At 41.4% G+C, this 23,427-nt stretch overlaps 1 protein-coding gene across 1 annotated transcript in view; it reads right to left on the bottom strand.

Annotated features, from left to right (window-relative positions):
- Positions 1-23,427, bottom strand: part of nbas (NBAS subunit of NRZ tethering complex) — a 160,461-nt gene that overhangs the window by 93,104 nt on the left and 43,930 nt on the right. Inside the window, exons 23-33 of the mRNA XM_067573103.1 lie at positions 22,257-22,410; positions 18,068-18,253; positions 15,567-15,740; positions 15,061-15,194; positions 11,408-11,470; positions 9,463-9,585; positions 9,274-9,376; positions 8,881-8,958; positions 8,591-8,745; positions 4,499-4,611; positions 2,040-2,153 (exon numbers count right to left, since the gene is read on the bottom strand). Coding sequence (XP_067429204.1) covers positions 2,040-2,153; positions 4,499-4,611; positions 8,591-8,745; positions 8,881-8,958; positions 9,274-9,376; positions 9,463-9,585; positions 11,408-11,470; positions 15,061-15,194; positions 15,567-15,740; positions 18,068-18,253; positions 22,257-22,410 — 1,397 coding nt within the window. The remainder of the gene's footprint in view (positions 1-2,039; positions 2,154-4,498; positions 4,612-8,590; positions 8,746-8,880; positions 8,959-9,273; positions 9,377-9,462; positions 9,586-11,407; positions 11,471-15,060; positions 15,195-15,566; positions 15,741-18,067; positions 18,254-22,256; positions 22,411-23,427) is intronic.

Below are 23,427 nucleotides of genomic sequence, written 5' to 3'. Positions count from 1 at the left end.
TGGTGTATGATAATTATTGATTCATTCACACAAAAACAATTTTTTTTCTTAACCCTAATCCATAAGACTGAATGTTTTACGTAGACCGAGGCAGGAACCAAAGCCTTAGGGTTTTTTTAACGGGTATGCTGGTGATACCTGCATTAAATATTCACCACCGAGCCCTCGAGCTATGCGCCCTTCAAAAGCCTCCCCCCTGCATTTATTTATTTAAAAATGTGTTTATTCCTCTTCTCATCTCCCTCTGCCTCTTTTTTTTTTTTTGAAACCACACAGTGTGAGCTGCCTGCTGACTGAACGCGAGCAGCACAGAAACAGAAATGCCACAAGGCCGGTTAGCAGGTTTCCTTCAGCTGGTGACAGGCCTCAGAGAAAGAAGAAGACGGAGAGAGCTGGAGTACAAGTTAAGAGATGGGAGGACCAGAAGAGAGAGGAAAGCAAAAGAGACAGAGAGACAGACAGTCACAGAACGGTCTAGCTGATATTCTTGAAGAGGGAAGAAAAATGAAACAAACGCTGAGGTAGAGAGACAGAAGAGTGCTGTCTGCAATGTTCACGTCATATTGAAGGAAAAGAAAGAGGAGGATGACATCTTTGCCTTTCCCACAAGTTGTCAATTTACTTTGACAGTGCTGGGGGTTGGAAAGGTCCCAATTTACTATATACATATATAAATATATTGTTTTACTTAAATAATGTCATGCAGAAATTTAAAATCAACCTATTGTAGCTGATATCTTTCACTTTTCACATGTCTACTTCTGCATTTATGGTCAGTTTGCTGCAGTGTTTACTGCTTGCTACTGCAGTTTGTGATGCCAAATGGGAGATGAGAAATCTCACACAAAAATTTAAAAAAGTTTGTTTGCATTCCCTGCTAAAGAAAGTAGATAGGAGAGGATGGAGAGACATACCGATGCTAAATCTAGAAACTGAAATCTTTTTCTTCACCGGCGAGGTTCGTGAGTGTGTAGGATGTTGCTTAAAAAGCTGAATCATCTTTAAGTGCGCTAAGAAATAACCTGACAAATCTTTACTTTCACCTTTCCTTCTACATACAATAGCAAGCCAAACACTTGCCAGGTTTCACTGTTAAATCTTATCCTACTTGTACACTGTGCTGCATACATCACCCGCTCTCTCGGACAATGCCAAATCCCTTAAATGTTATTATGAATAGTCGATAATCTTCAGATATTTTCTGCAAATTACAAACTGTAAACACATTCAACAAATCATGCCCCTTACCAGCACCTGTCAGCTTTGAAAGAAGCTGGAAGATCAATACTTTTATCTGTTAGTTATTAAAGATACATGAGGCAGTAAACAGAGCTTCAAAGAGGCCAAACAGTGAGTGCCTCAATTCTACAACAAACACAAGAACTGCAAAAGTATTTACATGTCAAATTTCATCATTTAGGAGAAGTAGTGACTGAGATTTAGGCTAAAATGGGGATGGAAAGGTAAACATGAGGACAATTACCATAAAACTTAGTCATCAATGAACAAAGCCAGTATTTATGAATGAGTTGCCATTCAGAAACAACGTCTATCCATTCATCTTCTGCGAATCCTGGTGTTCGTTGCTGACTTCATGGCCTTGTGCTGAACCTGTCCTTGACTGTCAAAACTACATGAAACTTGAGCGCAGAAAAGAGGTTTAGAATGCACAAGAGCAATGCATCTGGGGAATGAAATTTGCTCGCTCCTTCAGGGTACGTGTATGTGTGTGCGCTTAAGTATGGATTTTTGCTTTGCGAGCTGCAACACCGCTCATGAAGATGAATTTCCCTCGTGTGAGAACTGTCACTGCACTCGCTTGAAAGTACCCACGCACGCTGGGGTACGTCTCCGTGCCTCTCTCGTGTGGGCGGTCCTTTTCACTTAATCTCATGAGCTTTGTCATGAAACCGCCACCGTAGAAGGGTCGGGTATATTGAATGTTAAGTCTCAGACACATTTTTAAACATTATAAAACTCAAGAGGGTAGTGAAAACAAAAATGATGCAATGAGAGACCAGTGGTGTCAGCTGTCATACCTGCTACTCTGAGAAGTGAGGCCAGATTCAGTAGAGTGGTGGACTGCTTGTAGGCCGTGGAGCAGTGGGCGATGCATTCTTCTATGAGAGACAGACGGTTTGACCGCAGACGCACTGGAGAGGGAGCAGAGGAGGAGGAGGAGGGCATGTCAGACATGTTTTGTTAATTATTCAATCTGGACCACTTACAGCTGATGATAGAATTGCAGTAAATGATCTGCAATAATGGATGCAGCTGCTGCTATAATAAAAGCAGACGTTATTGTTATTGATCAACAGAAAAAGATCTTAAATGTCAAAAGTGAAAAAAGATCTCTACAATTATCTAAATTAATTAAGCACTGTACAAATGCATCCTGTAAAATATTAATGTATTACAATTTTGCACATCTGCCAACATGCAGTATATGCCAATACTGATATACTGTATCTGTAATAAGTCAATACAGGTCACTATACTCATCCAGCTGATGCATTGGAATCATGTCAACCAAGATCTTGTGAACAGAACAGAGAAGAACAAAACTTTATTTCTCCACAAAAGCAGAAAATAGCCATTCAAATACGGCTCATTAAAACATCAAAACACAAACACACACCCCATAAACATAACACTGGTAGTATGAATACAGTATAATACAAATCACTATATTTAAGAAAAGCATGTCAAGAAAAAAGCAGAGTCTCTAAGAACTGAGCGAGCCAATTAAGAGTTTAGCTCGTGTTGCTTGCAATCCTTTTAAACACATTTTGTTTTGTGCCTTCATCGTTTCGCAGTCTGTGTCTGGAAACTCTAATCTGGCACATGACTCCATTTGTATATCATTTCAAGACGTAATTCCAAGCTATTTCAGATTGAATGCTCATTGTTTAAAACCGATTACAGACATTCAATTTTACATATAATAGTTTGCAGCATATCAGTTCTTCCAGATTAAGAGGATGGTAGAGAATCTTTTGACAGGCTTCAGTGAGGTTTTTTTTTAGAATTTTGAGTTCAAAATATTGAAACTCCAGAAATCTATTACCATACTTATTTGCTAACCCTGCACTGTGAACCTGAGAAATGGCATGTATAGTGCCTCTGCAGGCCCCTGTGCTTTCTCTGCACCCCACTGAGGATCTTTATGGCTTGGCATCACTTTGGGCGAGGCCTACAGGGAATTCTGCGGAGGGTGATGTGTATGAAGCATCACCTAAGGCTCCGTAGGAGGTGCTGCAGGAGACGGATTACCTACGCTCAAATCCTTTCACTTTACACTTGTGTTTGTGAGCGTGTGAGGGGATAGGGCTTTTTTTTGTTGTTGTGAAAATGAAAAATAATGTGTATTTCCTTGTGTGTATCCAGCATGTGTGCATGTGTCCTTGAGTTGGTACAAATAAATAGTAAGAGGGTACTGCAGGCAATACAGAACCTGCTCAGGGCCAGTCTGGCTCTGAGCAATGAAATAGGTATTAGGACAGTACTCACTAATACAAAACACATACAACTCCCTTTCTTTCCTCTCTCTTTGTAGGTTTTTGTCGTCTGTCCTGTTCCACTTTTTCCCCTCATCCTTTCCTTCTTTCACTTTCTTCCTAAACTCTCTCATGCTCTCACTTTGTCTCGCAGGTAAGAATAAGTGGGCAGTGAGAAAAAAATAGTATGTATAGACAGCAGGGCGTGAGGGGAAAGAGGATTGAGGGTGCGGGGGTAAAAAAAAAGGAGTGGAAAAAAAGGAAAATGTAGGGAATAAGTAATGCAAAGAAAGGAAGGACATTAAGAAGGAGAGGGAAAGAGGAAGAGAGATGGAAGTTTATTGCGCTCTCCGTCACAGTGCTTTATGCTGGCAGCTCAGTTTGATGAGGGCAAAGGGAGGGGGAGAGAGCAGAGGCCTCGGGGGCTAACAACACCTCGGTTCAGAGGTGAGGCGACGAGGGGCTAAGCTGGTTCATTCCGGCTCCACTGTTCCCTTTAACAGAGAGCCGTGCCTGGAAAGTGTTGCGGTAGGGTGCCGATGTGGAGCCAGAAAAGAGTGAAAGAAAGAGCGTGGAGGTGAATACTGATTGGTCAGGTTTACAGATGGAGCAGAAATATATATATAAAAAAAAAAAGGAGGTGTATGTGTGCGCATGTAGGATGGAGAGAGAGTGAGAAAGATACACAGCACACATGTAGAGACCAAACACTTCAATCCTAATTAGGCCATCAGGCAGATGTTGTTTGCTCAACAGTTGATCCATAAATAACCATATATTGAGATATAGTGGCAAGAAGAGGTGACATATGGAGGGATGGAGGAACTGATGGCAGGGAGGGAGACAGGTTGGATGGTGCACGGGTGAGCTCAGTCTGAGTTGAAATTAAGAACACTTGAATGAATGACTCTAAGAAGTCAAATTCAGAAATGTAAGCACATTTGTGTTTAATTGAGCATTTTTTCCACCATAAATACACACACACACACACATCGTAGTACCTTGCAATGGCAGGATGCTGACGCTGAAATCTTCCAGCTGGCTGAGGGCGCTGATGAGATCCAGTTCCTCCTGGATGACCGGAGGACAGTCTGTGATCAGCTGGAGACATGCCCTGATACAGACAACAAGCAGTTAAAGGAGGAACACATGACTACCAATCAGCTATATTAATCCGTCCCCGAGTTCACCAGCAGATGACCTTGTGGGATCCAGAAGAGGAATTTCATTTACATATTAGCTGACGTTCTCATGATCTGAACAGAGAAATCAATATGAAGGAAAGAGGGAAGTTAAAGTATCAAGCAGAAAAACTGAAATCAAAAGCCATTATCATAAATTATTGTTTGTACATTGAAGTTTATTTATTTTATTTCCCCCCCTCATGTATGTTAATGGAGTGGACAAAATCTTATGAACACCGTTCAATATAATACACTCCAGTACACCACCACCACCCACTACAACTTCAATAGTAAACATAAAGTAGAATTATCACCTTTCTGAAAATGTCAACAAAAGCTGAAAATGTATAAGTTTCCTAAATGTAGAATATATGGCAGAGCTGTTGTATGCATTAGATTGCACAAGTGTACCTAATGAAGTGGCTGGTGAGTGTAATTTAATAAGGCTATAGTGCTATATCCCATCAGGATGTGAAAAGATGGTCATGTTTTTGTCTCCTTTTGTAGCTCTTATTGTGTCTTCATGGAGCTACAGTATCATGTATTTACACGTTAAAAAAAAAAAAAAAAAGCCTTTGTGAACCATCAGTTGGAGAGTTAGACTATCCGCTATTCAGCTGGGGATGCTACAACAACAGCAGATGAGTTGTGGCACTTTTTTTTAAGTATGAAAAAGCATTAATAGTCACTTACATTTAATGATTCTGGAGAGTATTCCAGACACTGGTTGTAAAGCAGAAGCAATTAATTTAATTGCATGACCAGCTAAGTGGGAAAGCCTAAACGAGTTTTACTTATATTAGTGCAGATTTGTAAAGTTATAGACTCTTTTTTTTAACTGTCAGCAAAAAGTATTTGTTAAGTCTCTTAAGTTTGTGAAGTTTCAGTGTCTTTATCAGAAACATGGTGAGACCACTCAAATGGATTTATTTACAAAGTCTAGACTAATTTGACGGATCTACAACAGGGGAGTTTTCTCTCGCAACACAATCCACACTCATTACCCTTAATAGGATTATGTAGCACATCACTTAGCATATGTAACACTGCATTGAATGTGTGTGTGCCTGATTAAAATGCAAGTATACTCCCGTCGTTTGCTTGGGTTTTTTTTTTTCCATCACACAATTATGCAGAAAAACAAAATACAGCAGAGAGAGAGAAGAAGAAAAAACAACACAAAATGATTAATTTACAAATAGCATAAATCCCAGATAAAACAACAGCTTAGAGAGGAGTTCTGATATCAGCTTCACTTGAGTGGGTTAAAGAGAGAAGAAACTTGTCCTTGGAATGTGCATTCAATGAAGAATCACACGCTGACCCACAGTTTTATTTAATCCTCAAAGTGTGCAAACAAAGACAACTAATGGAGAAGTGGCGGGGGGGGTCTCGGAGCCTCTCGTGGCGTAATGAAAGCAATCCAAAGCATACATCTTTAAAACAGACTGATTCGATATTGTTAACGGACTAGAGGACACACACTCTGCAAAACACTCCACACGTAGCTTCCCACTCTTCGAGCATGGCTCGTGTTCTTGCCAGGAACGAGAGGTTTGTCCTGGCAAATGAGAGCAGAAAAAGGGCTGTTGATGGGCGAATGAGAGACAGAAGGAGGGCATGCTGATTATGTACTCATGATGTGAAGTATCTGCAGGCGTCTGTGTTTGTGCGTGGAGAAAAGGCGATGGAAAAATGTCTATTTCAGTTTCAAGAGACACTGAAAAGTCACTATGTGCTTTGCAGGATGTACTCTGTAATTTGCAGATAACTACTTCCTGTTAAACACACACATGGGCACAAGTAAACACTTATGTAACTGTCAATGGAACAGTGTAGTAGAAACCTTCCTCCTCTTGACCAAAGCAGGCTGTACACCAGCATACAAAGCAGCAATGCACTGACGCAACCAAGCCTCTTGTCTTTTCTTTCTCTTTCTTTATTTCTGCTCTTGCTCTCTCACACTCATACAGGGTCTTGAGAGATGAGCTATGACCTAAAATACTGTAGAGGGGAGACAACCAGCAACGTGAATCATCATCCCCTTTAGTGCTTTTTTTTTTTTTTTTTTTTACTTCTTTCCATTTTATTCAGCTAAATAGTTGCTGAAATATCTGATCTTTTCTCACTCTCAGAGTAAAAGGAAAGTGTAAGCCACAACCACAACTAGCCTTAAGTTTAAAAAGCAAAGATAAAGTTGACTTGAAAAGCAAGAACATATTTCATTAAGTTTGAGAACACTGGGTCAAACTCCCCAGGACCAACTGGAAGCAAAAGATCTATAGTTAACCCTAAGGACATAAATGTAACTCTGTATGGCATGTACAACACTACAAATAAGCCTATTTTACATAACTGGAACAAGCATGTTTGTGTTTTGGAAATTTTAAAGCCTTAAAAATGCATAAACTGCTTTTTTGGCCACTGAAAAAAATCATATTATCACCATATAGCTGTTATGGAGAACACGTCTGCACACTATTGAACAGAATTCATTTAGACATTTAGTCATGTTTCTAGCCATTTGGCAAATGTAAGTCCAATATTTACTCTCCATTTAGCTATCCACTCCTAGAAGAAATATCAGGAAATATTGAGAAATAACAGGTACTTCAGGAGCTAAATACTAGTCGCTAACCTTGATTGCCAGTTGTTAGGTGCTGGGCAGGTAGCATACAGTGGAGAGTTTTTCCACTGAAAACAGTTGCCTGCTGTGGCTGGAGATGATGTTGATGAGTAGAACAGCAAAGTTGCATGCCATAAAACCAAAACAATAAGCTGAAAGATGCTAAAAAGCTCCATAGAGCTGAGGGGAACTGCAGTCAGGTGACATCGTTCTGCAACAACTTTCCCATTACACACAGTAATTTAACCCACTGCTCATATGAAAATAGATTAGTGCAGCTTTAAATGAAAATATGTGAATTCAAATCTTTGTTTTTTAAGGACCTGTCACTCCCATGCTTCAATTTTTCTCTTTGTATCCATTTTTTATGAGCGTCTCTCAGCGTGTGATGCTGTTGGATCACTTTAGTAGTTGGAGTATGTTTTTTTTTAAAGTCTCTTTGTCCTTGTGTAAACTCATGCCTGGTGCCACCGACCGCATCCGTTTAGGACTCAGACAGGTGCGATTTGTGTATCTGTCCGAGCATGTGTGTGTTTGTGTGTCTTTGATATTTAGTACACAGGATAAAATATGTGTCTGTGGAGCAGTTATTTTAATCTAACGGGCACAGGCAGCCAGTCTGTACAGACTATTAATTTCAGAGCAACGGGCACATGTTCAGACACTACGTTCTGTCTCATATCTCAGATTCACACACAACAAAGACGCACACATGCACACACGCACACACTGTGGGAGGGTTACAATGGATGATGATGTCCAAGTGTGTGGAGGGGGGTCTCTGTATTGGTTACTATAAATGAATGACGACCCAATTACTGCCCCACTTCCCCACTAGGAACAGACGGTAAGGTTAGACATCCACTGGACCCCTGTGTGATCTGAAATGAGCAACAGACACTCATACACTCACATATAAATACACATTTGGTATAAACCTCTTGTAATGTACTATAGGAGATGAAACGCAATTATTTTTCCTGGTCTGCCATGAAAGCACTAAAACATACATCCGCCCACACACAAATAAATGGTGTTGCTCATATATCACAACAACGCAGGTTGACATCTCCGACAGCACACAAACACTGTTACATGGCAAGTAACTTTACCTCAATACAGCATGTCTACTTTTAATCCTAACCATTAACTATACCAATTAAATGTAAAGTTCAACTGAGAAGTGGCATGACCTTTTTAGAAGAACTTAAACTCACTCAAAAGTTCCAAAATTTCAAATTGGTTCACTTTGGTATGCAAATACTCTTCATTATCCTCCTCACCTGGCCAGGCCCATGCAGGGGTCCGTCAGCGTTGTGGAGGAGTTGAAGTATTCCCTGGCAGCAGCCAACGCTAATTCCACACTGTTATTGTAGGCCACCTTCAGAGCGTAACCTTTACCACGGAAAGACAAGCTGACAGGAACATCCTGGCTGACCTGGAAGCATTCATTTAAAAATCAAGAGATCAATTAGGCTGCGGCATTAATTATGGGTGTTTTAATATTTGGAGATCCCAATGGGCAGAATGAATGCACTCTGTGAAGTACAGTTGGGAGTCATATTTAATATACCATGGAGCAGTGCATGAGCTGCCCAGCCAGGCGTACGTTCTCCACACGGCTGGAGCACAGCAGGGACTCCACGAAGACCTGCGGCAGTTGGGGAGGACAGAGGAATAAAAGAGATAATGTTTAAGTGAACAAAAGTTTTAACATCATTTGAGAAGTTGCATGGTAGAATTTGATTTGATCGGTGCTTCAGGAGATGGAAACGTGAATTATGGTCCATTCAAGGTGTGAAATTTGTAATCAGTGTGACGCTTTTTAACTTTAAATCACAGGTCCACTTTTTTAGATAACATGTTCTAGTACAAATGCTATTATTTAATGTATAAATCTGCACAGCAACTGGCTATAGAATATGATTTTGATATATTTTTTTGCTGTTTTGCTGGGGTGCAGTACCTGGTGGCAAATCTCTGGTTTTAAACAAGTGTAGACATTCTGCTGCATGTCTAGCAGATCCTGCAACAGCCCTCTCCACACGGTCTCGCTCACTGGAGGGTTTCTGGACACACACAAACATGCGTAAATATACCGTGCTGAAAGTTCATGGCAATTTTTTTTAATGTGTGTGTGTTTTTAAGCACATACTTGCGTCCAGTGTGGCGGCACAATTTGATCATTAGTTGGTGGGCTTCTTCTTCACTGGTCTGACTGTTCTTCACATATGAGATTGGCTTCTGCAGACTGTGTTTCTCCAGAACCTCCACCACGCTAGAAAGTATAAGCACAAATATACATATATATATATCATAATGAGCATCGTAGGTAACCACTCATGTAATCACAGAAAAAAAAAAAAAGACAGAAAATTGCACAACAAAACCAGACAGTTTCGAGTCACATTAATCAACACGTTCTTTCAGTAAAAGGGGTAGACAGGATGATTGGCAGAAGTAGGTATCGCGGTAAGAAATACCAAAGGAGAAAAAAAACGGGAAAATAAAACCTGAAAAATCCAAGGGAGAGTACAGAGGAAAAAGACAGAAGAGGTGTATGCTCTAAGCCGTTCATTATTTTGGCAGCAGAAAGTAATTTGCAAACCACAGTGCAGATGGAGAAAGTGTAGAGCAAGACTGAAGAGCAACATGATAAACAGCATGCCAACAAGACAGCACCTCTTTGTAAGTGTGTGTGTTTGTGCGTCTAGGATGTGAATGCTGACAGTCTTATATGACAGAGGGAGAGAGAGAGTTAGCGTGCATGGATGTGTGTGTGTGTGTGTGAGTGTGTGTGTGTGTGTTGGCGTGGGATTAGCATGGCACCCCTAGTCTCAACAGGGTCGTGCTGCTACAGATGTTCACTCTCTGCTGCAACTCATTACCATAGTAAACAGGTGCCTGTGAGTGCATGTGTGTGTTTGACTCTATATGTGTGTGTGTGTGTGTGTGAACGTGAGCAAAAGACAGAGACAGACAACAAGGCCTGATATTTACAACCCTGTGTGTGTGTGTGTTTGCTCGAGTGCAAATGTGTGTGTGGGAGTGTCTGCATGTTCCCTGTGCACATATTAATGTGCCAGCGAGCGGTAGTGGCAGCAGCTGAAAACAGCTTTTATTCTGGAGGCGCTCTGAGAGCAGACACTTTGCATTTACTGCCTGATTCATCTCGGTGAGTGTGTGTGTCTGTGTGTGTGTGTGTGTGTTTGTGCATGGTTGTGTGTGTGTCTATGTTTAAATATGTGTGGATATTTGTCTGTAAAGGCCAACAATCTAACACAGGCTTTCCTGTTGCTGCTTCCTTCTCCTCCTCCTCATCATCATCATCATCTACACTCCCATTCCCTTCAGGCTCCCACCCTCTTCCCCTGCCTTCATCCTTATCCTCCTTTCTTCCTCCTCATCACTTCTCTGTGTTCGGAAGTTCACCCTAAGGGGAGGGGGGAGGAGGTAAGAGAGAGAGAGACTTGCAGGTGATTTTAACCTGTAACAGAGAAAATGCCCGAGGCTATTTAAATGTCATGGGACAGACATCGTCCCTTTGATATTATGTGTGTGTGTGTGTGTGTGTGTGTGTGTGCGTGTGTGTGTGTGTTGATGGCGCATCGATGTCTCTTTTCCTTCTAGGTGTTTTCTATCAGGCTCATTATGGGGGAGGGAAGTAATAAGCGTCGCTACAAAGTGAAAATTTCCAGAGCAAAGGAGCACTAATCACCAAACTGAAGGGATGATCTCTTCAGCACTTTGAATTCCTGACCAACGGGTACAGCAGAGATGTTTGGATAAAGAACCAAGAAGAGTCAATCTGCATTATTAATTCATGTTTTGATTATTTGTTTTGGATTCATTTAGTCCATAAAATGTACAAAAATGTGAAAAATGCACATCATAAAATCCAAAACAGTACCAAACCAAAAGATATTCAATTAAATGAACTGTTATAGATAAAAGGTAAAAGAAGCATCTGAGTCTGCAGCTAGCTTATATTTGGAAAATCAGCTTTATCCTGATTGACTGGTTGAAGTGGGTGGACAGAAGAAGACAGAGGAGAGAGGGAATGACAGCTCAAAGTTGGTGCGAATGTGTCGCTGCTGTACCTGAGGTGCTTCTCTAGTTTGTCCACCTGATCATGGAGTGACGCAGTGATGTCCGTCTCTGGCCTGTTAGGATTATAAAACACATATAAACAAACAAAAGGTTATTTTATGTTCATGTCCTCAAAATAAGGTGTTTGGAGTAAATAAAGTAGAACATAAAGTACAAAAAACGTTTGCATACAGTGTTAAAGTGTGTGTACCATACAGTGTCTTACTTGTACTGTATGTGTGTTTATGCTTGCACAGTGTACTGTATGTGTGAGTGTGTGTGTGGCCTACCACTGCGAGGTTGTATCAATTCCCCACTAAAAATAAAACCCCATGATGCTTTGCCTTGAGGCAAAGGATTCTGGGTCAGGCTGACCTGTTCCTCACTAGAGTACTGACCCTGATGAAACAACCTTCTGTGTCTGTGTGTGTTTCAGTCAGTGAGTGTGTGTTCGTCTGTTTTTTGTGAACACACCAGCTCTCTCTTCACACAGAATCTTGACCTCTCGATCCGTTTCTCCGCATCCTTCTCTTCTTCAGCTCTGACTGTCTCTGACTCCACCTCCAGCTCTTCCTCTTCTTAATATTTTTTTTTCTCTCCTTGTTCTATTTCTCTCTCCCTCTCTCACCATCTAGTCCCCTGACCATTTCTGCATGTCTTACTCTCTAAGGGTGGATGCACATTACATTCTTCGGAGCAGATTTAGACCTAATTAAGCCGTCTCTCACACACACACACACAAAAAAAAGAAAAAAAAAAAAAAAAAAATCAGAAAATTGGGTTGAAACTACCAAGTCATGTTTTCTCTCCTAGCTTGCAAATTTGTAATATTCTGGGCTGGGATGGCAATTTTAGAGCTTAGCAAGTCAGAAAAAATCACTCCTGGGAGAAATGTGAAGTTGAAGGCATCACATATACAGTAGAGCTTTGCAGCATTGCTAATCCATACAGCACAGAAAGGAAGATTGTCTGGATGAAGTCAAATGCTTAGTGTGAAACGCAGTACTCTACTGATTTAGACAGAGACATGCAGTATTATATACAGTCAAGTATTTATATAATACCCTGTTTCTGTAAGGTAGTTAGGTTTCTTCCAGCACCGTGTACATAACTATACCTATAGTTTTTATAGGTGTTATTTCTTCCGTAGTAGAGTTAAATGTTTTTATTACTGCAAGTAGTACAAACAAAACTCTATTTACCTTCACTGAATCTATAGTGTAACGGCAGAAATCCCAGGAACAAATATCTCTCTAAATTTGGGCAAATAAAACTCAAACTATCTGCCAGGCTAGATACCACTCAGGGGAAGGGAGAAAAAAGTTCTGTTTTTTGTTTTTTGGTTGTTTTTTGCAGTTGGGTGAACCAACCCCTTTATGTAAAGCAGGACAGGAAGAAATGTTTAGTTTGCATTAACAGTCGCCTGCATGATCAGACTGTATTGTTGTACAGTTCAGTAAAATAATACACTTCTGTTCGGTTGATGGCGGCGCAGCTCCGAAGTAGGACCATGATATCGCATGTCAGTGCAGTTATGTCCTGCTGCGAGTGTGCGGCGGACACGTGCAGCTAAAACAGGCTGTGTGCGTCAGTTGAAAAGGGCAAAAGACATCACTGTTGAAAAGTGTAGTTGCTTCATTGCAGCCAACTGACAAGAGCAAATATGAAGCACTCCTTATAGTAGTAATTCAATTTTCCAATTAAAGTGCACACTGAAAGGATAATCCATCTAAGAATGAGTCATTTGAATTCATTTAAGCTACTCTGACACTCTACAGGTCCATTTAATCAACGGTTTTCTCTTTTGTGCTCTTGCTTTTTCTCTCATCATTCACTCCCCTTCAAATGCACTGCATACCCACACAGCCTCATGGGGGACTTAAAGGACAGGGCCTCCTGCCATATGAAAGAAAATGTGCGACAGACGAAGTGGGGGAGAGAGGGGCAGAATGCAATAGTAGGAGGTAGAAAATAGTCTATAGACTGTGGCTAGGGCTAACTGATGGCTCCTTGGAGTCAGAGTTAAGCATGGAAGAAAGAGGAGGAGGGGGAGGAAAAGGGAAGTGCAAAGTGTGGTAGACAGAAACAGAGAAAGTAGTTAGGTTTATTGATAGGTCCTAGGAGAGGGGCGGAGAGGTGGAAGGAGAGGAAAGAGGTGGGAACAGTGAGACCGATGTATTCTTGTGGATGAAACAATGGCGGACTGCCTTTCTAACTTAACATTATGTTTCACATGATCTAAATGAATCTTAGAGTCGTATTTTTGTGGAGGCAAAACAACCAGCGCAAGCAGCACTCTGACAGTTTGGTATTTTCCTGACCTTGAAACTTTTTTTTACCTGTCTGTGTGGTATTTTGGTGCCCAGTGGAGAGCGCACGGTACACAGGTGGGAGGAGAGGCACAGACAGGTGGGAGGTTAATTCAAATAAAACAGCACAGACAGTTGTTGTATTTAGGTTGAGATTTGGTCCTAGACTTTGCCCTGAAAACAGACGTCTCAGAACCACGTCTGTTTCTGGCACAACGTCAATCCACTGCTGCTTTGGTGATTTTATCAACAAGATCAAACTAAATACTTGCTGCGAACGTGCTACAACAACAGATTAATGCTTGAAATATAAACGATTCGTTTTGATTCATTTAATTAAACACTCTCCAACCAAAATCGGCACAGAAAATAACTTTTAATATCTTTAAAGCAGGGAAGTCAGTAAATTGGTCTGTACTGATCTATAAATGAATGTGGGTGATTCTTACAGTATCTGTTGTAAACAGCTGCTTCATACTGTATGAAAAGCTTCTCCTTCACTTCATTAAATCCCTGCAGCATCTGAAGGCAGCAGGACTGATAGGTTGATAAACCTGCAGCCTCCGAGAAGTGCTCCGCCGGAGAGCAGTGCCTTTACACACAGTCGTTTACTGTGTTTACCTTCATTAAATCGCCTGAAAACGACACCAGGCTGCGACAGTATAACCACACACACATCAGACTGGTCGGATATAACTCGATATATTCAGCCTTTTTTATTGAGGAGACATCAGATTACCGAGGCTCATCACAGCCTCTTTTCCAACTTTCTTTTTAGCAAAAGTGCGTGCAACCACTGTTGTGTAACATTAATTTAAAAGGTGAGATCCATTAGAATTATTGCTCAAATAGTGTTGACCTGATATAATTATATAAATGGCTTCACTACATCAATTTCTTTATTTTTTATTTCTGTTGTTATTATAGTAACTGACTGATGATAAAAAACCTACTTCATCTGTCTTTAGCTACAGATTTGTGGCGGTGTGTGTTCATGTCGTGATGCTCTGAACAATCCAGACATTTTTTGTTTGCTGAGCTGTTGTTATCATACTTAACTGTGATTGGCACAACTGTTTCAGAGCTACAAGACCAGTGATGTGACTGGCTGAGAGAGTATTTAATATATATTTAAAAGGTGCGCATGGAGACGCCTACACTGTCCGTGTACCTAGGACCTACCACCTTGCGCTTCTCGTTGCACTTGTGCAGTTGAAATAGGTCCTTATTGTTGTAATTTGTAACTTAATGTGTATTTAAAACCATAAAAAAATCTATCAAAATATGAAGAGTGGGCATTTCAGAGTGTGTGTAGGCACGTGATTATGCATGGCATGAGTGTGTGTGTGTCTGACCCGTAGCCCCTCTGTGGCAGACACTCCAGGATGTCATAACAGAGGCTGAGTTGGTCATCTCTCTCACAGCTGTAGATGCACTTCAGAGCGACAACCATCAGCTGGTCTGGGTCCCCTATGATCTTCTGCTGGCACTGGAGGGGAGACAGAGGGGAGGGGAGGTCAGTATGTGTGTATCCAGATATGACTGACCCTGGAGCCTGTGCTTATACACCAAGGTCCTGCATCACTTTGAGTATTTTCTTCCCTTCGAGAGTTTGTGTGTTTGTGTGTGTGCATGTTTTTTAATAGCCAAGAGACCTGTCCTTGGCTGTGCCCTTATATGGTCATAAATATAACATTTACAGCGCAGGGCTACGACACTGGCCCTGACATAGCACAAACAGCCAAACAGGAAGTTCGTGTGCGCACTTTCATTTTGTTGTCCCTCCATTAATGGGTAGCCAAGTGTGACGCCCCCCCACCCCCACCCCATCCCACACTTGTGCTGGTGTTCTGATACTTACGTCAGGTTTGGAGTGCTGGAAGATGATGAGGGGTAGGCTGAGGTCTCGCTCCGCCAGGCTGACCAGGTACTCTCCGAGCAGAGCTTTAGCAGCACCCTCTTTCTGTCCTTCGCAGCGGTGCAGGAACGGCACCATCCACTGGAAGGCATCTTTCACATAGCGCTCTGTGCTGGACTGGTGGTAGAAAGACATTTGACACAAGAAATGAGGAAGCAGTTTATGCGATGTACTAAAATGGATATGAACAGGTGCACTTCTCCACACCCATGGGTCACTTTTAACCTGTGGTGATGGATTCTTTCCTGTTCCATGGTCAAAACTCATACCTAGAGCATAATTGGTTGCATTTTTTGTTATATGTGTTGAAATTCTTTTGACATCTCGACAGCATTCAATATATCAAATGCTCTGACAATAAAAAGAAAAAAAATATGGTATGTGTAGCTGTCCAAGGCCTGAAATAAGTCTGTCCAATCATTTCACTCGGCCTACGTGAAATGATTGGATGGCCAACCTACTTGTCTACCTGCCTACATTCTTCCCATGCACTCATTGCACATGACGGGAGTCTTCAAAACAGAAAGTTTTTTTTTCTTTGTTTTAATGTAACAATGCAAATTACTTTAAACTGCCATACAATTAAACCTGAACTTGAATTACAATAGCTACAGTATGCAGGTCGTGCTGTGATCTGTGCAGATGCATGTCAATCTCTCACAGAGCCTCGTACCCATCCTGTGACAGCTCTGACTCAGGATATACAGATAAGAGAGCTGATCTGAACACACAAAAAAACTGAGATTCAAAACAATATTCAGATGCTAAATGCAAACTTGCACACCCACACACAGACAATTTACCTTGCTGTACTGTGTCTCTGATAAAGAAAGACATCAGACACAGGCAAAGAGGGACATTTAATCTAGGTGAGTTTGGTAAACATTCACAGACATACACACTCACACACACACACTCACAACGCCCAAAGGGAGTACCAGTCAAACAGCATGTGTTAGTGCAGTCAACAACATTTGCTGGCTGTCTGCCTGTATGGCAGATCTTACTGGCAGTGGTCCTCACAGGCTAAAGCTGGCAGTTATTAGCTACAATTTAGAGGACAGCTCATATTATGTACTCCAAGGGGACTTGAAACTGTAGTACCTGCTACAGACTGGCTTTCTTAGCTCTCTTGCTGCTGTTGCATGGAAAGTCTGTATTGTCAAATGTCAGGGAATTCAAATCAAAAGAAATGTATTGTGAGACTGCTATTCAGTGCAATTTTTCTGTTTGCTTTGCTGCCTGTTGAAGTTGCAATTTGCATTCATTATGTTCCTTTAAGCAACAACCGAGAATTAAAGTAAACACACTATGGAACTTCAAAATTAGACGTAATTGCACGGAAATGACAGGCTAGCTTTCTTATTTTTACTGACAACAAACACCCCACACACTGTGAACTACACAAAGCAGCGTGCTGAAAAATGTACATTTAACACAGTGGAGCGTTGTGAAAGCAATATTCTGTCAGCAGAGACTAAAACAACATGACTTCATTCTGCCACAAAAATGATTTGGTCAAAACTATGAGGGTACTTTTTAATGAATATGTTTCAATGTAAAGATGCAAAACTATCAGAATGTAATAATGATGATGACAGAGAGATAATCTCTAGAGAGTTTTATTAACAAGATGATCTCTTATACCTACATCATTCTGGATAAGAACATCAGCATATGCCTGGTGGTTAATTTCATGGTGTGAGCAATACGAATCTCAAACCAACAAACTTGAACATGTGCCCTTTCCATACCCCTGGGTCACTTTAAACCTGTGGTGATGGATTCTTTCTTGTTTCATGGTTAAACCTCACACCTAGAGGATAAGTGGTTTTATCCTGGACACTGTAAGGTATCTTGTTCCAAAATACTGAGCATGTATGATCAAAAGCCCATAATACTCTAATAATAATAGTCTTTTTTTAGCAGCTATTGCTCACTCTGTAGTAAGATATTTCAGTGAAAAGATTTATAGGAAACTTTTCTGATTTGAGGTCAAGGCTACCTTGGGCACTGCTTTACAACTTTATATCTGTGGTCTTTTGGCAGAGGATATCAGATATTGATATTTTGTGCAGTACACGTCTAGTATTATAACCGTATTGGCATTTCTCTGTTAATTACTTTGACAAAGAGGTGACAGTGTATGTTCCACAACTAGAAATTTAGGTATTTACAGCAGCACAGGTTCCTTTAGAGCAGAGCGAGTATAAAGAGAAGGAGTTTTCTTTAGTTCAAGTGAGTGACAGTCAGTTTTTACATCATGAAAATAATCATTAGTTATGGTGCTAAGCAGACTCCCAGGTGGCATTTTCCACTTAGACCACTATTTTTTCTTTCTTGTTCCATCAGTTGGATGTTTGACTTATATAATTACTGATTCTATGATTATATGATAGAGAAAAAAAAAGTCTGCCAGTGAAAATGTGAAAGGTGGCACTTACATTTTTCATGAGCAGGCGGAGCTTGTCGATGTCGCTGAGCTGCTGCAAATCTTTAAGTGTCAGACTCAATTCACACGATGTCTCATACACGAGTGTTTCCATGGTGACCAAGTCATCACACAAGAGCTCTAGCCCTGGGATCTCTCGCTCCTTCCCCAGACGCACCAGTGACAGGGCACAGTCCACCTGACGGACAGAGAGAAATGGTGATGAGAAAAAAGCAATATGAAATAAATGCTTAGTTTCAAACAGTCAAACAGTCAGTTAGTGGTTTCAGGTTATTAGCATTATATAACAAGACCCTTTCACGCCCACCTCGTTTGAGGTAAAGACTTTTGGACTTTTCAGATTGATCTAAAATTACAAGTGCAAAACCATGGTTCAGTTCATTTCTAGTGTGAAAACATTTTTTGGATGGTTCAGACTTTCAGACCTATTAAAGGAAGTTCCGACAGGCTATTGTCAGAACTGGAAAAAGGAAAAATGACCCACGGTAGCTAATCAAGCCCTAAGGAAGAGCACTGGGTTTTGAAGCCAATTTGACATAGTGGCCAAACCGTGGAATTACAACTTCCAGGTCCGACAGGGGCCCAAAAAGTATTTTTCCTCACACACAATCATAGAAAAAGAAGCGGCTGTAAAACGGTGGATAAAGTTATTTGAGCGTCACAACCTCTGCGAAATGAATCGTTTCACTATCAGATTTATCCATTCAAGCTGTGAAGGCAACTAGTCGATAGTCATTGAGGCCAGATGGAGTCGTCTTCTTGAGAACAGGAACCAGACAGGATGTCTTCCACGGCGCCGGTATCTTCTCCTGGTTCAGGCTCAGGTTGAAGAGGTGTTGCAGAATAGCAGATAGCTGGCTGGTGCAGGTCCTCAGAGCCCTGGGGCTGATACTGTCAGGGCCTGCAGCCTTGCCTTGGTGGAGTCTCTCCAAGCATGTTTGATAAGAATCAGGAGGTCCCAGATGAAGTCAGGTGTATGTTAGGGTAAACTGAGGGGATCACACCAACTCTTGCTCAACACGGGGGTGATAAGGCTCCCTAATGGCTATGATGATGTTCCACCCTGTTGTCTGGTGGGCACTTTTAGGATAAGCTGACCAATTCTACATTCAGCAAAGAAATAAGAAGTCCTGCATGATGAAATAATAATCACATTCAAATTCTGCCTCTGACAGAATGCAGTCTAACCAAGCAAAGTATGGAGGGTGGATAAAATAACAAGGACACTCTAGTGTAACACAGTACAAAAGACCAGCAAGAAATTGTGAAGTTGTGAAGTTTATATTGTTCAGTTTGTGTTGTGTGGATTATCTCTGTGGCTGTACTTTGTGGTGTTGTTGTATTGTATTGCATGTCTATACATTGCCTTGTATCTCTCCATCTTTTTACAATCCAGTTAACACAGTCAAAGTAACTTGCGCAGCAGGTGCATAAACAGGCTGTTTACAGCAATGCACCATCAGGCTCCACATCACTGAAAAACTGTTGCTGAGGTCACTGAACTAGCACATGAACAAAACAACAATATCCCAACCAATCCAAAACCAAATAATAGCTGTCAGTCATTACTAATATCCAATCATTAGTCTTTGGACAATAAAACAAGGAAGATTTGGGCTTCCTGCTACTTTGATCGATAAAATTCCATCCAGAAGAGCAACCAATCAATATGTGGCCACCTATACACTGGCAGCATGCCCGGCCAATCGATGCTCAGCCACCTGTGGATACTAGCCAATCAATAGCAGATGCTGCTGGGCCCTGTAGTGATGATTGCTTTCTCTCCACCTTTTAGAGAAGGAGAGCCCTTTGGCACAGCAGTTAGCGCAGATTTTTGCTTGCACATGAGCACATGCACTCAAACTCACACAAGCTGGGTCTGCAACCTTGTCATTTTCAGCTTATCTCAACACATTTCTTGCTGAATAAATAACTGCACGCCTTCATTTGTAAAACGTACAGACGCTTGCACACAACAAGAGAAAACCCAAATCACCTTGAGTCAGAGCCTGTGCAATTAGATACAACAAGAGAGAGAAGTCTATTGATCTAACTGTGAGTAAAGATCCTCCCCGTCCTCTCCACCCCTCCCTCCTTTTCTCTTTTTCCCGCTCTCCAGAGATAGTTTCCCCAGCTAACCGTAGACAATTCAGATGTTAAAATCTCACACTTTTTAATTACGACTTCGTCTCCCTCCCCTCCCATCATCGTTCTCTGCGCTGTAACATTGTCTCTCTCTCTCTCTCTCTGCCGTCTCCCTCTAACCACACCAGCGGATTTCAGTCTTCTTTGTTTCTGCTCCCTGTCCTATCTCAGCTCTTTCTTTCACCAGTCCCGAACATCATTTTCACATTTTCTTTTTCAACTCTGCTCATTTTCTCATCCTTTGCACCTCCAACATTCACCATGATTGGCCTCCATTTGAACTCCGCAGTCTGTCCTTTGCTTTTTCTGTATACCCGTCTCTTCTCTCTGCCTGCTTTCAAAGCCACCCCCTCATTTTGTGCCAGTTTGTTGTCAACAGTGTTTCAAACAAAGCTTGTTTTTAATATCCTTTATTTCTACCCTTGATAACCAGTGATTTTCTTTCCCACAGAGAGCTCTTTCCATCAAATTGCTTTCGTTTTTTACCTCAACATCAGTTAGTCCTGTCCTCCACTCTTTGTGTGTTTCTAAGACACTCAAACCCAACTGGGAATGTTGCACTGGCCCAGCATTTTCTGTCCACTCTCTTTCTCTTGGTTGAGCTTCCATTCTCTGCTTTTTCAAACTTGTCTCTCTGTTTGAGTCATCCTGTCAATCTTCCCGTTCAGCGCCTCACTTCCTGCCGTTCTGTGACTGGTTTAGAACACTCCAGTTTCCTCTGATGTGGCTCCTTTTAATCAAACCCCATTTTCATCCATTAAAACGCTCTCCCAAGCATAAACACGGCCAGATGAGGGATGGGAGGATGGTGCAAACGAGAGAGAACAAATGAGATGAAAAAGGAAAGAGGGCAGGAAGGAGGAAAAAAAGCTTGAGCTGCTCCAATGTCTCTTTCTGTCATGTCTGTGCGTGTGTGTGAATAAGGGAGAAATGTGTGAAAAAGCAAGAGACGGGAGAGTTAGGGGCGGTCCCAAGAGGCTCCTGGAGTAATGTGTGAGAGAGCAAAAGAAGATGAGGTCTAATTAAAAAGGAACAAGAGAAAGAATGAAAGAAAGCACTGGTGTGATTCCTAGAGATTAACAAAGACTTCCTTTTACACACACACACACACTCAGTCTCTCTTTCTTTCTCTCTTGAGTGGATGATGAAAGGCATGATTCCCCCAGTTGTCTTCAAAAATGAGCAATGGACCCCCAAATCTCTTCTCCTCCATCCTCCTTACACCCAGTGAATGGGATGAAATGGAGAAATGAAGGGGAAAGATTTGACTGCACCCTAGTTAGTCCACTCACAAAGACAAAGAGAGAGCTGTGACAACCTTGATCCATCACCGTGAAGGAGGTAGAGAGGGGGACAGTGCTGCGGTGTTGGATAGTGTGGGTGGAGAAAGTGGGCAGGACCAGCGGTTACATCCCATTACTCCACTAAACAAGTCCTATCAAGTCCTATTTTTCAGTTACAGCAACAGAACGCAGATGACAGAAGCTTTGGTTACTCTTCATTAGAAGTCCATATGGCAAATATGATAATGACTGCCACAGATAGGATCAAAGTGACCTTGACTGATGGAGGTTGGCAACATTTCTTCTGCAGTCTGAATCGCAGCTTGTCACTTTTTTTTTTTTTTTGCCCCAATCATCTAAAAGAAGTGCGCAACGGCAATTATCTTCCCACTTGCCAGATGTCTATTAATTTCTTTCCGCTGGTGTCCTTCTCTTAGTTCCAATCAAGAAGAAGGTACCTGCAAAGGAAACTTAACAGGGTGTGAAAAAAAAATTATTCACCCTAATCGAGAAATTTTAACCACTAGCGGCTGATTTTGATCACTATCAAACGAATTGTTTCATTAAAAGGATGAAAGTGAAGGCGACAGAAATTCACGTAATTTTATGCAAGTGGGAGCTGTGGAAGCCAAAACCCTTCTTGAGAAAAGCTTATTTGTCGCTATAGCAGCCACGTATGTGTTGCTTTAATATACAGAGCTCTTGTCGGTTTCCAGGCACGACTGGAAGACGTAACAACAAAACTGTTCGTACCTGTCTGGAGCAGGAGTCGATATCCTGAGCTCTGCTCTGGTACCAGTCAGTCAGCAGCTGGATGGAGGGTGTAGCCGTGCGGAACCTGAGCAGTTCTGGAGTCTCCTCATACAGGAAACTGTCGTCATCAAACAGGTTCTGGTCCAACACCGCTCTGAGGAAGACGTTAGTGCATGTGTGAGTGTTTTGTTTAAATAAGTATTTTATTTATCTACTCATTTTCATACAGGGTGATATTCTATACTTTTCTGAATGTCAACAAATCCCAAATCTCATTAAAAGACCAAAATCAATGATGGATTGAATCTAGTTGTGAAGGAATTTCCATATATGTGTCATATATGAAATTCTCCTTAGACAAGCAGACCGTGAGGGACAGACAGCTGTCTTCTCCCCGGTCGAGCCGACCTGGCTTTATAATTGTTGCCATAGAGACAGCGCTAAAGTAAACATTTTTATAGCGATATAGTGACTAGTGACAAGGTCGCCTGGGTGCTGCCTGAATAATAGAGTTGTTCGACTCTTTTCCTTCAGACTTGATTTGGTATTTCACTGTGTCAACACCGGCACTTTGATATGTAACTGTTGTCTCCTTGATCGATCAAGTTTGTGCTCGTCAATAAATCTTTTTGCATAAGACCTCAGTATGGCTTGGAATTTCTGAATTGACAAGCTCAAGATTTCTATAACACTACAAACAAGTATTACCGCACTGATGTACTTGGTGCTATAAAGTTTCATTGTTCTCCAAAAACACATTCATTAGCAACATCATTGCACTGGCTGACATTTACAACAAACATGGGCAGTGTAGTTTATTTAGAGTCAATCTCACATATACTGCCCCGCTGCTGTAAATACTCACAACAACACCAAATCCGCTGCTGAAAATAGTCCCCAACAAATGCACTACATACTACTGTTTGACTGTCATTTTCAAAGACATACATCATAAGTGGTACCCAATGGGCTTGGGCTGAAAGCCATTAACATTATAGGGAAGTCAAAAAGTATTCCTACTGAGGGATGTTTTTGGTCTTGTTATGGGATTTACTGAGAATAACCAAAACATGGAAGAGAGAAAAGAAGAGAAACTGAAACAGAAGAAATAAAAATGGGAGGAATGGCAAAAAAAAAGCGAGCATGGGTGACAAACCATGTCATAAGCACA

This window comes from Thunnus thynnus, chromosome 18, assembly GCF_963924715.1.
Source record: "Thunnus thynnus chromosome 18, fThuThy2.1, whole genome shotgun sequence".
Taxonomy (NCBI): Eukaryota; Metazoa; Chordata; class Actinopteri; order Scombriformes; family Scombridae; genus Thunnus; species Thunnus thynnus.
The sequence above is the reverse complement of the archived record's forward strand: the minus strand, read 5'-3'. Positions and strand labels throughout refer to the sequence as shown.